The sequence below is a fragment of the Kryptolebias marmoratus genome, linkage group LG9, assembly GCF_001649575.2.
Source record: "Kryptolebias marmoratus isolate JLee-2015 linkage group LG9, ASM164957v2, whole genome shotgun sequence".
Taxonomy (NCBI): Eukaryota; Metazoa; Chordata; class Actinopteri; order Cyprinodontiformes; family Rivulidae; genus Kryptolebias; species Kryptolebias marmoratus.
The window spans coordinates 12,608,276-12,622,991 of record NC_051438.1 but is presented as its reverse complement, the minus strand read 5'-3'; the positions used below and the strand labels follow the sequence as shown (position 1 = coordinate 12,622,991).

The following is a 14,716-nucleotide window of genomic DNA, read 5'->3' as shown; positions in this document are numbered from 1 at the left end:
ACAGTGAGCAGTTTGCGTGTCGGTGACGTCCTCAGCAGCAGCGAGCTCAGCTTCGCCTGACAGAGATGGCGTCTCTTCTGCAGCCCGATAGAGTTATTTACCTGGTCCGTGGGGAGAAAAGGATAAGAGCCTCCCTGTCTCAGCTGTATTTCTGTCGCTACTGTAGCGAGCTACGATCGCTAGAATGTGTGTCTCACGAGGTACGTTAACATTTTTTTCCTTTAGCTGCTAGCTATTTTGTTGTTAGCCGGCTTGCTTGTCGCCCTAACAGATAGGTGGGACTTGCCCGATCAGCTCACACATTGATTGGCTAAGGCCCTTGTCAATCAACGGGATTGCTATCAATGCTCTCATCTAATTGGATGTTCAAATGTAACTTCCGCTTGAGTTAGCATTAGCTAAATCGGCAAAGGAGCTAGGTGGCTTATGCTATATGTTAGGCTTGGTAGAAAACGATAAGTCATATATACATATTAGCAGCTTGTTTATGAATTAAAATATATTTTATAACGCTGATTCACTTCAGCTTATGTCTCACTCACTCATAATTTAGGAAGTGTATATAACAAGCCTCACAGTTTAGGGACACCACACCCAAAGAAATGAGCAATTTTTCGATTCCAAAGTTTTTTTCCTTACGTTTTTTCAAATAAATGTTTTACCAGCAGCTTTATAACAACAGCAACCTTTCCACGTAGCGTCAATAAATTTCCCCTTTTCGTCTTTGTGTGACATTTTATTAAAACCTCAGAAAATTAAAGCAAAATGTTCAGTTAAAGTGTTTCATTCTGGTTACCAGGTGGACTCTCATTATTGCCCCAGCTGCCTGGAGAACATGCCTTCTGCAGAGGCTAAGCTGAAAAAGAACAGGTGAGGCGGGCGCCTTCTTTCCACACAAAGCTAAATATCTATACGGCTCTGTTTCTTTGCATTACTGCTGGCTCTTCTAAATAAATTTATTTATTTTTTTGTCGTAGGTGTGCAAACTGTTTCGACTGTCCCTGCTGCATGCACACGCTGTCGACTCGGGCCACCAACATCCCAGCCCCTTTGCCCGACGATCCCACCAAGACGACCATGAAGAAAGCCTACTACCTGGCCTGTGGTTTCTGCCGCTGGACCTCGAGGGACGTAGGCATGGCTGACAAATCAGTTGGTAGGTGTTGATGTAGTCCTGTGATTGTTTAACTTCTGAAAAACTATTAGTCGTAGCAAACAACTTGGACTAATTATTTACAGTTTAAAGGTTTAACAATAACAGAACTGTGGCTTTTGGTCTTGTAGTGTAACATTGTTCGTAACGACTTGTCTTGACTTGTGCTTTTTGTTTGTTGCAGCCAGCGGTGGATGGCAGGAGCCGGAGAACCCTCACGCCCAGCGGGTATGTTGTCCCCCCCCCCCCCAGTGGTCATTTGGATGCTCTCTGAGCTGCTCACATGTTTCCTGATCATGCACTGCTTACTTGTGATAATCTGTGGAAACACGAACAAAGCTTGAGGCAAAAGCAGATGAAGTGGCTGCACAGTTGCTTAGACTCAAACAAAAATTCATTAATGTCCCCTTTGACTTATTTTTGCCGTGCGAAAGGAGTGGGTTTTACGCCAGTTAATCCACAGCATTGTTGCACGGCTGTTCACAAAGTGCTTGTTGCTCTCTCTTTTTTATTTTAATGGTCTCATACAAGATAAAGGCAGCACTCTTTAAACCTCTCTGATGACAACAGAGAGAACTTAATGATTAAAAGTGCGATTTTTACTTCATGGCGCCTGACGTCTGACCTCAGCTGACGCGCTTTTGGCCGTCTCATCGGGACGCCTCCTGGGCACATCCCGCTGGAAGGACCCAATAGTTGCAGAGGGGTTACTTACTGCCGTAGAGGGGATGGATGTCTGGGTTTTCCTCCTGGACCCGCTGCCTCCACCTGAACATGGCAAGCGGAAGAAATGAGTGGATCGTTGGGTGGAAGGGACGATGCTTGATCACTGCAAGCACATTTTTCCCACTTTTCCCACATAATGACAGAAAAGCAAATAATCTGTACTTAGAACTAGTAAAGCTGTGTCGCATTCATGTGGATAAATTCACAGCTTCCCATTACCTCGACCCTGGATCACCGCTTGTTAAATGATATAAACAGTGACTTTAAGTTTATCTGAAACCTCTGGAGCTTCATTTGATCCTTTAGGAAACTCAGCTTTCTGTTTTTCTTCACCTGAATATCAGTATATGGTCAACAAAGGGTGAAAAAAGGAAAGTATTTTGTTTTCACGTTTACATAAAACCTGTTCAAGGTAGTATTTTTACTTGCTCTTATAGTGCTGTGTACTTCTTGTATAGTTTTAATGCCTTTTTTTAAAGTAATCTTGTGGTCTCGAAAAGGTTTCTTTTGTTAAGAAATGCACACGGCGGTGCCGCCCCGTGTGCGGCTGACCTTTTTATTTGTTTTGTTTATTTTTTCAGATCACCAAGCTGATTGAGTATTACCAGCAGCTGGCCCACCGAGAGAAGCAGGAGAGGGACAGGAAGAAGCTGGCCAGGAGGCGGCAGTGCATGCCCCTCGCCTTCTCGGTACTCTGCTCTCTCTGAGCTCTTTCATCCAACCTTTTTCCCGAAATGTCACACCTTTCTTCTAACCTTTCCTTAAATGCCAAGCCTGCTGCTGAATCGGTCCTCTTCTTTTTATTATCCGAGATCAACAACAACTTGCAGTTAAAAGATCCGATGCGCTCAAACTCGATCTCAGTGACGCCACCTCAAGGGTTTGCATAATTCTGGGAATTTTCAAAGTTGGAAACTTTATGGGAATAAACTTGGAATTAAGATTAATTTGAAGGCTAGCCCGTCACCCTTGAATATAATTAGAGAAAACATATTTTAGCATAATCTTGACTGAAACAACTAGATTTTTTACAGGGACATTTGAGTAAATCTATCCTATTGAGGCCACATTTTTTTTGAGCCCAGAGCACAAAACTATCGAAGCTACACATTTTCGCCTGTGGACCACATAAAGCAAAGTAAACTGATGCTATTATTGGGTAAATATATTTGATTTCCTTTTCCACAGCTACATTTTCAGAATAAACAGGCTTTTAAAATCCAAATGGCACATAAGTGTTGTTCCCACCTGTCACCACTAGATGGCAGACACACATTTTTTTATTGATTATTTTCCAACATTTCTGTAGGTTTCCATTTAAAATGTTCCAGTGAGAACATCAGAGAGGAAACAAAATAAATAAGGGCCGAATCAGTGATGGTCAATTTAAAGACAGACAAATTCCCAGTTTAACTTCCTGTGGAAAGTTTCAGGAATTTTTTTTTTACCCTTTTGCAACCCTACATGGTAATATGGATTTATTAGCTGCTGTGTTTGAGTTCAGGTGCAGCAGTAACACGTCTACATGCATTTATCCTGCTTTCAGATTATTTTTCTGCTTTATAGTTTCAAAACAGCAGCCCTTAGTCCAAACGGGGCAAACTAAATCAGAAAATATTCATGTTTTCAGTGATGATTGTAGTTGTTGTTTATTTAGCTTCTTGTCTCGTTGTTTACACCTCCTGCATTCTGCTTTTAAAAGAGTTAAAACTCGGTCCTTGTTGCGTTTAAGGTGTGACGTTCTGCAGGTTTTTATTTTTCCTCTCCCTGCTGCATTTCTGTTGCTGTTGCATGTAACCAAATGCCACTGATGTTGTTCTAAATTGCTTTGGATTCATCTTGTTCTTTATTCTCTTTTCTTTTTTCTGTTTTGTTTGCTTATGCGCTCTGACTTTTGGTTTTCAACCCCTCCCCTTCCCCCCCAGCAACACACTATTCATGTGGTGGTGAGTTGTATTTTCACAATTTGGGTAGTCTTGTCTTTTACTGTAGTTCTGTCGTTCCTTTTTTGTTTTGTTTTTTTGTTTTATCCTCGTCCAGTCTGTCAGTAAGAGGCCTCACGCATCACATGAATAACTCCCCCCGAGAGCCACACAAAGGGAGCTTTTCTACTGGTTAGGAGAAGAGAAGCAAGAAGGGGACGTCTTAAAGGCTGTTTATTAAGACAAGGGGGGCCAGAAAATCCTAATTAAGACGAAAACCCTCCTTGTTTTTCTTCCCGTTCATTTCTGCTTCTTCATCCTTTAAAAACATTCCTCCTGTCCTGTTGATTAGGTGTCGGCTCGCATTTGTTTTTGTTCTTAAAAGATGCATTAATTTCCTTTCTTTTCTTTTTTTTTTTTTTAATTTTGAGCAAAGACTAAGAATTGTCACGTAGAAAAATAGCTGTAGATTAATTTCATAAATCATTGTGACTTCCCCCTCCCCTCTTGTTGTCATTTGGCGGTCTGCCTAATCGTGGCTCTTTGTCCGAATTCACCCAGGAGAAATACGGCCTTGGAACCAGGCTGCAGAGGCAGAGGGCCGGAGCGCCCATTTCCAGCCTGGCCGGTCTCTCGTAAGTCGCCTCCCGCCGCCGACCGCAGAACGTGGCTGCCTTCAAGTTTTGACTCTTGTTTTCCGCCGAGGCATTTTCTTTAAAGGCACGAGCCGGACGCGACTGTGAGGGATTACAGATGACTCAGATAAATAGACGCCCCACTTTCCGGCAGCCCCTCCCCTCTTACCGGTTTGATTAATTTCCGATCAGTTAGCAGAGCCTTAAAATTTGGTTTCAGATGCATCTGTAATCCATCAAAGTCAACAGTTTGGAACCATTGATTTTTATTTTCGAAGCTGCAGCGTCGCCGCCTTGTAATAAAATCCTAATTATTCAGAAAACAGCCGAGGGCTGCGCCTAAATACCTAAAATAAATAATTTGCTTACAAAAGCCTGAAATGTTTTATTAAAGCCACCCAGAACCAAGCTGTGAAGAATGCCTTTATATTTATTAATAGAACAAGTAGCTTTATTTTATTTAGAAGGATTGTCCCCGTCTTTTATGGTGCTCATCATTCATACATTTATGGTAAATTGGCAATAAAAGTTTATATTTGGACACTAAAATTCACGGAGGAATCTGTAAATTTAAACCTGGAAACAACCTGGAGGTAATTTATGATTCACGTCCTCGCGTCCTGTTTGCTCTGTGTTGTAGTTCGCTCCTGTTTGTTTTTTCGATTGCCATCTTTGAGGAGAACCGGCCGAGCTTCTGAGCCGTGTCTGTGCTTCCTTTCTAGCCTGAAGGAGGGCGAGGACCAGAAGGAGATCAGCATCGAGCCGGCCCAGGCCCTGGACGAGGTGGAGCCCCTGCCCGAGGACTGCTACACCGGCCCCATCAGTTTACCAGAAGGTAACGTCCGCTCAGAGAACACCACCGACTCTGCCTCAGGCTGCGGCTGAACGGGTGCTTCTTGTTGTTGTTGTCCCCCCCCCCCAGTGACCACGCTGCGCCAGAGACTCCTGCAGCCAGACTTCCAGCCGGCGGGGGCGTCCCAGCTCCACCCACGACACAAACACCTCCTAATGAAGCGCTCCCTTCGCTGCCGGGTCAGCAACTGCTCACACACTTTAGTCCGAGAAGATCTTTGTGTTTTTTATGGATCTCATCAGCCTAACGTGGTCTTGCTTCATGACGTTTCCTCAGAAATGCGAGCACAACCTGAGCAAGCCGGAGTTCAATCCCACTTCAATAAAGTTCAAAATCCAGCTGGTGGCCGTGTGAGTAGTCAGCTAAAGGATGAGGAGAGTCCTGAAGTTTACTGAGCAGCTATAAGCACACGCTCGTTTAAAATGATTTATTTAAAATGGCTTTTCACTTTAAAATGAAATGAGTCCTGGAATCTAAACTAGGGGACTTTTAATACATAAAAATCTGAGTTTACCGTATTTTCCGTTCTATAAGGCGCAATTAAAAGCCTTCAATTTTCTCAAAAAAAAAAGAGTGCCTTATAATCTAGAGCACCTTATATATGGAAGAAGTCGTAATGCACAGCGACTTCATGCATGCGTCAGTGCAGTATTTTTCTGTGAGTTTTGAATCGTTTAATTATCTTTGTGATCTTTCATAGAGAGATCGTATAAATGCTGATACAGGCCAACCAGCCCCGCTAGAGCAGCCCCGGGCCGAGGACCAGTACTGGTCCGTGGGTCATTTAGTACCAGGCCGCACAGGAAGAATAATCAACTTACAGTATTTCTGTTTTATTTATTTTCAGAGTCTGAACAACATTTATTTTGAAAACAGACCGGATTTTCTCCACTCCATCCGTCTATGAATCCCTCTTGATGCATGTCAGAACGCTCATCTAGGTCACGTGACGCGTTACGGCTAAAAACAAACCTTAACAAAAAACAAAACTTGTAGTCCAGTGTGTCCTATAGTGCGGAAAATACAGTATGTTGCGTCAGAGCAGCAGATCAGGAAATCGGCTGGGTGTTACGTTGAACTTGTTTGGTTCCTTTTCCTCCCACAGGAGCTACATCCCTGAAGTGAGAATTATGTCCATCCCAAACCTGCGATACATGAAGGTCAGTATGAGGACGGGTCAAATGATGTGTGTGTGTGTGTGTGTGTGTAAAAACAGCTCATGAACCAGTGGGTTCATTTGAATGAAACTTGGATCTACATCTGATTAACTTCAGCAAACACAACATGGCTGTAACTTCAATCATTGTATAGATACTGAGGTAAGATCTGGTGTGGTAGCAGCTCTTTAATGTACTCACGTATCCTAAATCACATCCAGACTATCATTTCAAACCTGCCTCAGAAAGGAATGAATCTGTTCTTTCAGCAGCTCAGCTGGTTCTTCAGCTCCTTTAAGCTCCAGTGTGTCAACAAAAAGTGCTCCGTAAACCCAGATGTCCTAATAAATCCGTCAGTCTGAAGAATCGTTGTTGCCTTTTCAAATAAAGTGAAGGTTTCCTGTTTTTTCTGCAGGAGAGCCAGGTGCTGCTGACCCTGACGAACCCGGTGGAGAACGTCACTCACGTCACGCTGACTCCGTGCGACGACGAAGATCCAGACGACATCAACAGCACCGCGAAGGTGAGTTTTTTTTTTTTTTTTTTTCCTCCGTGTTTTTGTTTTTACCGACATTCAACCCGGATAAGACGAGCTGTTCTTGATTTAATAAACCAGTGGAGCGACACTTCCTACGGTTAAAAAAACAAACAAACAGAAATCCAATAAATGGGACAAATATTCCAGCTTTTGACCTCGTTTTCAAACATCGAAAGCATTTTTTACTGACCCTAAACAGAAACATGCTGGATTAACATAAATCTAACACTTAAGGAGTAACTTGTTGAATGAAAATAAAAACTACATTTAGCAGTTTTATGCACATTTATATTGATTTATATCAGAATTGAAGCATTTATCTCCTTTCAAACTGTGTGCTTTATGACTTGGGTCAAAATAATTCTTTTTTAAGATTGATTCAACTTATTTATTGCTCCAGTTGGTTTTACTTCTTATATCAGATGAGTTTTCATTTTTTAAGACATAAACACAAAGTATTTGTTTATTTGGTAAGATTCTTTGGAGTTTATTGAAACTCATTGTGTGAATTCAGACAATAAATAAATAAAATAAACATTTAGCAAAAAAAAAAACTAACCCTGATTTGATCCACGCAGTTCAGATGGTTTTAACTCATGTTTAGGTTAAAATATGATTCGGTCTGAAAAGCTTCCCCTTCAGATCTCTAAGAGGTGAGACAGAGTCACGGAGGAGTAAAGTTTCTCTGTGTTGTTTTATGTTTCTGGAGCGTAGTAAAGAAAGCTGCTTCACTACATCGTTAAAAAGGAAATGATTGCAGTCTGTCTGCAGCTCTGTGGCCAGAAACCCCGTCCCTCCGTCATTTTTATCAAACAGAACGAAGGCTCGTAGTTTCTTTGTGTCGTCTTTAAGAGCGGAGAGCCTTCATCTCCCCGACAGGCAGCTCGTCCATCGCCCTCCCTGCAGAGGAATGCCGTTCAGCTGCCGGCCGGAGGCCATCCGTCAGCTCCCGCCGTCTGCCTCGGGATCTCTTTGGTCGAGGAGAGCTCCCGGCTAAAATCGGGGACCCCTCCGTGACCCGGTTCTCTTCTCAAAGAGCCCAAACGGAACGCTCAGGTCCACGTTTCTGCTCAGACACCCGGAGTTTGGCCTGGACCTCAGCGATTGATTTTTATCTGAACGTGATAACCTCAGAGCTCTGCTATCACCTGCGTTCATTAATTCCTGCTCATCCGTCCGTCGGTGCGGCTCAGAAGGTTGATTTCTGTCTGTGTTCCTGCAGAGCAGACACAGGATTGGACCACAGATGCTGCAAGAACATAAGAGAACGTGGTTAATGTGTCACTAAACCAACTGGTTTTAAATATGAACTTAGAACTGATGAAGTCTGTGTTTAATGATCCTAATTCACATCAGATTTCACCTCAGATGGATCCAAAAGGAACAATTGTTACAGACAGAAATCCTGATTGAAAAACAAAAGAAGAAAACGCAAACGAGGTGTGTAATGAGATCTTGCCAAATTAAAATGTCACAAGACTCCTCGCGGAGCTGAAAACTGTCCTGCGAGACAAACAAACAAAAAAAAAAAGATAAAAAATAACAAAAAGTGCCCGAGTGTCAGTCAGTCAGCGTGGCGTCATCGTCCACTTTTCTCTGTGATGACAGAACTTAAACGCAGATAAGTCTCCCTCGAACGTCCGCCTCAGTCAGTCCGGAGCATTTCTGCACCCGTCGCTGTCCCGATTTATTCAAGCCAGAATCTGTTTGTTTGTTTTTTTCTTTTTTCTGTAATTTCAGGCTGAAATGTTTGTTGCCGGTTTCACTTTTCATTTTCTCCAGCTGTTTTGACGGCCTTTGGTAAAACGTCTTCCTTTTTAAAAAAGCGATAGAAATAAGGGATAAAAAGTCAAGAGATGAGCGTTTTTAGAAAAATTTGAGAAAAGTTAAGCTTGTCTTTCTGTTGAAACGTTTAAACCAAGACAAAACTGGAAAAACGTGTCAAATTGATCTATTTTTGTTTAAACAAATATTGAAAAAGTGGTTGGCCCTCCATCAGGTCTCCCCCCCAATGAAGTTAGAAGGTTGTGTTTAGTTGAAGAACCGTTTTAATGAGTTTCGTCTCGTGAGCTGAGCGTCTGGTTCCGCCCCTCTAAGACCGACACGTCCAAGAAGCAGTTTCCTTTCTGCCTGAAGCGGTGGTCGTAATGATGTGGCAGATGTGTGTGTACACTCAGTGTTGACGTGAATATATGAAGCTCATGTGAGATCGGGCTCCAGATCTAAGAGCTCCTTTGTCTCCATCCTTCCTGTTGCTGAGGTCAGATCTGTCCCCGCAGGTTGTTTTACCCGGTAAAGAACTGGTCCTGGCAGGAAAAGACGCGGCGGCCGAGTACGACGAACTGGCGGAGCCGCAGGACTTCCAGGACGATCCGGAGTGAGTACGCGCTGAGCGAGACCCGCCGGCGGGCGACACCGTATGAGCCGCTCACACGTCGTCTCTCTCTCTGCTCGTCCCGCAGTGTCGTCGCCTTCAGGAAGTCCAACAAGATCGGCTTCTTCATCAAAGTGATCCCTCAGAAGGAGGAGGACGCCGACGTCACCGTCTCCTTCAAGATCCGCCACGACTTCCGCAACCTGGCCGCTCCCGTCCGGCCGAGCGAGGAGGGAGGCGGAGGAGCCGGAGGGGCCGCAGCCGCCGCCGCCGTCTCCGAAGCCGTGTGGCTGACGCACCAGGTGGAGCTGAGGCTGGGGCCGCTCGCTCCCTGAGCCGCAGCGGAGCGCCCGGCTCGTGGCGTTCCGACCTGGTTTTCCCACGACTCGGCTCTCTGTCAGCAGCAGAACGACAGGAACGGCACGAGAGCTTCGGATCGCTCTGCTGGGGCGCCACGTTCACCTTCATTTACTGCTTCCCGGGTAGTTTCAGTGCTGCTGAGCGACGAACACGTAAAAACAGTAATTCTCCACTTCAACCCCCCCGTACCCGTCTGTCCGGAAAAACGAGCTTAAATACTTGTCGCTTAGTTGCTAAACTGCACAGGAAAACAAAAAACAAAAACACAAAACACCCCCGCTCACCTTCCATCTTAACAGTTTTCTCTTTGTTGTGTTATAATGTGGCGTTTTCTTCCAGAGTTATTCACCTTCGCTGTGTTTTCAAACTTGATTTAAATGTGTTTATACACCAGAGCTCGTAGAAACTGCCAGGAGCGGACAAACGGCGAGCGGCACATTCCCCGGACGCCGAGCACGCCGCTTCCGTTTCTGCGTCTGCATCAGCGTAGTTTTCTCTCTGTCCGTCGTTTCACTTTTAGCTCGCATGATTAAATAACAGGAAATCACGCTCGTGGACCGCGCTTTTAAATGAAGACTTCAGACACACAGACGGTCACAGAGCAGGAGCTAAGGGTGAAAGTAAACGAGCGGAGATTCGTTGCTTAAATCGCTCAGATGGATCGTCTCTAACCGGAGCGAGCAGACGGCTCCGTCAGCATGCTCTGTACTGTTTAACGTCGCACAACAATGATGTAATTATTACCCGCTCTGTGAGTCACATTTAGGAGGAGGAACTCAACATGTCTGTGTGTAGAAACACTACTTTGTTTGTCTAAGCGCTGCCGTCCTTAACGGTGGATTGTGAGCTCTTCTTCTCTGTGTGGTGTGTGTGTGCACTTAATACAACCTGATGTACTTCAACATTAATCCTCAGTACCAGGAAATAAAATAATGCAGTACTGGAAGGGCATGTGTCTGCTTTTATGTCGCAGGCGAACACGACTCTTGAGGCATTTTGAGTTTCTTTTTGTTTGTTGTTGCCAAAAATCTTGATTGTAACTCAGTAATTACTCTTCCTCGTGGGTGAAATTGGCCTCCCCGTGTGCGATAATCGTCAGCGTTTTAACTTTTTAAACAAATACAATACGGTTTGGCAGATTTAGGACATGTTTTCATGCAAGTTGAGTCTCTTCAAGTGGCTTCTTTTACACAAATAATTAAAAAAAAACCAAATAAATCTTTTTAAAGCAGAGAAAGGAAAAGCATCTCCCGTCGCCTTTCAAGCCAGTTAAACTAAATCATGACAAGAAGGGACTGAGTCGGAGCAGTGACGTGTTGTTAATGACTCTCAGCTACGACCACGTCAAGCTTTAGCTCTGTATCTGTAAATCTGGCTGAGCTTGATTAGCTGTGGCGGCCATCTTAAATCGGGTTGACTCAAAAACCTAATCAGTTGTGGACGTACGTCTGATAGTAACTGGTCTGAGAGTTTAATCAAAATCCGTCCAGTGGTTTGGGAGATATTTTGCTAACAGACGGACAGGGTTGACTGATCCTGCGCGACCAGTCAGTGCTCAGAGTGTAACTTGGACGTGACTCTCAGCCACGACCACCCCCAACTTTATGTCAGAAGCTGCTGAACTGACTGAGTTGGAGCCGATTCTGCGTTTGGTAAGTTTGCTTAGCTGTGGCGGCCATTTTGAATCTGGTTGTCTCCAAAAGTTGGTTAGTTGTAGATGCACATGCAGTGATTATTTTCTGAGAGTTACATTCAAATTCATCCACTGGTTCATAAAATATCATGCTTACAGACACGGGAAAAAACGCTTATTATTATTGTCTAATCCTGTGGCTCCTAATGTGCGTTTCCCGTTGCTATATCTCTTTTCTCCACTAGAGGGAGCCACAGGCCCACTAATTATAGACCAGCTGCATCTAAAGGAGCTTTTAGAGGACAGAAGCGTCTGAATCCAGCCTCGGGTGATTTTTTTAAATCACCGCACAGAACATGGACTGATAAAACGCACGACCCACACCGAGCACAAGGACTCCTTTTCTAGTCACACACTTCCCAACAGCGCGATAAATCTGCACGCTTCTCTCCGCAGGAGAATTAGGAGCTGACAGGAATGAATCTCAGATACCGTTTCATATTCTCCGCCTATCAGCCGTGTGTGTGTGTGCGCGCGCGCATATCAGATCCGTGTGACGCAGGTGTGTTTGCAGCTCCACCGGTGAGGCCCTCTGCTGTGTAAACAGACCCACTCATTCTGAGTAATAAAGCCATGATTTTCTTTTTTATTTTCGGCAGATATAAGCAGCACAGAGAGGTGGCCCGCGCAGGAGCCATAAATCACCACTGAGGATGGGCTAATAAAGCGCGCGTGCACACACACACACACACACACACACACACAACACAGAAACAAGCCAGGCTCCCTCGTCAAACAGCCGAAGAAAGACGTCTCTCTGTGCTGGAGGCCTTGTGCAGTTGTCTGTCTGTTAGCAAAATATCTCATGAGCCGCTGAACAGAGTTGACTGAAACTTTCAGAAAACAATCAGCGGGTAGACATCCGCAGCTGATTAGCTTTTTAGACTCGACCCAATTCAATATGGCCGCCACAGCTAACCGACCATAAAACACAGTGTTTGTTACAACTCAGCAAATTTTACAGATAGAGCTAGAGTTTGGTGTGGTAGTAGCTGATCCTGATCCCTAAAACATGCTCTAAGTGTAACACTTTTTGCATCATTTTTGCTTCAAGCCTTGGAATTAACTGCTTGGTGTCGGCCTTGTCTGTCTGTTAGCAAAATATCTTGTGAACTGCTGAACAGATTTTAAGCAAACTCTCAGAACTTAATCACTGGATGTACATCTACAACAGATTAGCTTTTAGGGTCAACCGAATTCAAGATGGCCACTACAGCTAATCAAAATTAGCCTACAAGAAAATGGCTCTGACTCAGTCAGTTGAACAGATATTGAGCTAGAATTTGGTGGTATAATAGCTGAGATTCAGTCACAATACATACTCTAAGCATGACCTATTCTGACCTTGCATAAGATTGTGAATGCTGTTATTTTCGAGGACCAAACTCCATCGCCCTAAGGTGATCTCAGTTTGAAACTCTGGTGTGGACGGCGGCGGGCGATGTGCAGTGTAGGCCTGTGATGGAAGAAGACGCTTCGCTCGTTTTCACAGTGCCGTCGCTGCTGTGGTTTAATTTCCCTCAACGTGGAGAAAAGATGAAAAATGGACCGAATTGTGTTTGACATACGGTGATTGGATTCAGCAGCAGCATCGGCGTCTCGTGAGTGGGCCAGGAACCATCTGCGAGACAAATTCCTGCAAAGGAGGATCATATTTTCCTGGATTGGGACTGGAGTTGATTCACATGCAACATCAGGAGCGCTCGCAGGAGCAGAAGGAGAGATTGGATACGTGCACCGCCTGCCGGCCGAGGGTGAGAGGGCGGCTGTGTTTTTGCTCGTGTCTGTGTTAGCAAAATATCAGCCGGATTTTAATGAAGCGACGAGTGGGTGTTCCTCTGCAACTAATTGGCCTTTGGAGTCAACCCGATTCAATATGGCTGCCACAACCGAGCAACTTTAGCAAAAGCGGCTCTAACTTTATTAACAGATTCTCAACCCACACGCTCAGGTGCTAAATATCTGTTAATTGAAAGAAGAAGTTCTCATTTGGGCTTTTTAGAGCTGCGTATGCAATCAGCAGGTTGGGCCAGAATCCCCCCCATTTTTTTTTTTCATTTTGTGTTTATTTATAAAGACAGCTGGCCTTGACCAGATGAAAAAGAAAAAAAGGCCCTCTGAATTACTGGTTTGACTGCACCCTGGATCTTTCCACAGTGACATCACCGCCCAGACCGCCAGTAAAGAAACAAAAAAAAAAACAACCCAAAAGTCACCCACAGAGGAGGCATGAGCACAGGAGAAGAGCAGCACCTCGGCAGGACCCAGAAATCCCCTCCACCTAATAAAAACGTCTCGCTTTCGTTTCTCTCTGCCTCACAGGCGGCTTACAAGCTCGAGGAGAGGAGGAAGGTGTGTTTTCTCCGTTAGCTCCGTCAGGTGGATCCGTCTCCACTCTCTGCTGCCCGTCTTCCACGGTGGGAGTTTTGGACGTGCACCCACCCACCCTCCTCCCTGGCCTTGTAGTCGGGCCAGAAGCAACCTTGTGGCTCTTTTATTTTTGTTTTTTTGGTTCCCATCTCCTCCTCTGAGGCCTGGAGGTGCTCCGAGTGATTAATCGCCTCCTTCATTTTCTGCTCACCAGACCATCATCTGGTTAATTAGTGGTAATTGATGATGTCTGCCCAGATGAGTAACTGTAGGCGTGCGGGCTTCCGGCGCCGGGAGGCACGGGGGGGGGATGAGCCAAACTTGTGAAACCTTAGCTTTTCGAGTAAAAAAAAGAGAAAGAAAATAAAAGCACTTTCTCCCCAGCTCCCAGCTCTTTGGAAGCTCTCGCCCCGCTTCCTCCCGCTGAGCGCTGCTGGCCGCAGGGTTGGTTGGAATGTTGACTTTGGAGATGGTGGTTCAGAGAGCAGCAGCCAAAACCTCGGCGACAGAGACGCAGCTCACGTCTGGACGGTCATTTGCAGGTTTGCTCCCATGCCCACGACTCGTGTAGAGGGCCTCGACTTCCGGAGCCGGAGCTGCAGGACGAGGCCGAAGGATCTGCTCATCCGCCTGACGTCTCGATGAAAACCTGACACGAAACCGAAATCGTGTCGCTGAATTCTTCATACAAAGAAGAGGCTGTCTCCAGGCCTTCTTCTAATTGTCCCATCATGAACTTTACCATTTAACCTGCTCACCGAGGCCTGTAGAGCCTTTTTTTGTTTGTGGTCATTTCTCTGAGCTCTGCACCGTCTGAACCTGCTGGGAGGATTGGCAGCTGTCTTCAATGTTTTCTACTCGTCAAAACATTTTCTCGCTGTACAACAAGAAAGTTACAGGTGTAAACGCACACCTGTATGCTCCAGACCATCGGG

The 14,716-nt window shown here is 45.0% G+C and overlaps 1 protein-coding gene across 2 annotated transcripts; it reads left to right on the top strand.

Moving 5' to 3' along the window:
* Positions 1–10,664, top strand: dctn4 (dynactin 4). Of its 2 annotated transcripts, XM_017426706.3 has the most exons (14): positions 1–200; positions 800–870; positions 978–1,156; positions 1,338–1,381; positions 2,461–2,568; positions 3,805–3,825; positions 4,363–4,436; positions 5,159–5,271; positions 5,359–5,468; positions 5,566–5,639; positions 6,395–6,449; positions 6,862–6,969; positions 9,264–9,361; positions 9,447–10,664. In XM_017426706.3, the coding sequence occupies exons 1-14, from the start codon at positions 66–68 to the stop codon at positions 9,691–9,693; spliced, it is 1,437 nt and encodes a 478-aa protein (XP_017282195.1). In that variant the 5' UTR covers positions 1–65; the 3' UTR covers positions 9,694–10,664. The 2 variants fall into 2 exon arrangements, with proteins under 2 accessions (XP_017282195.1, XP_017282196.1); XM_017426707.3 differs by lacking the exon at positions 3,805–3,825 and having other exon boundaries at positions 2–200.
* The last annotated feature ends 4,052 nt before the right edge of the window (positions 10,665–14,716 follow it).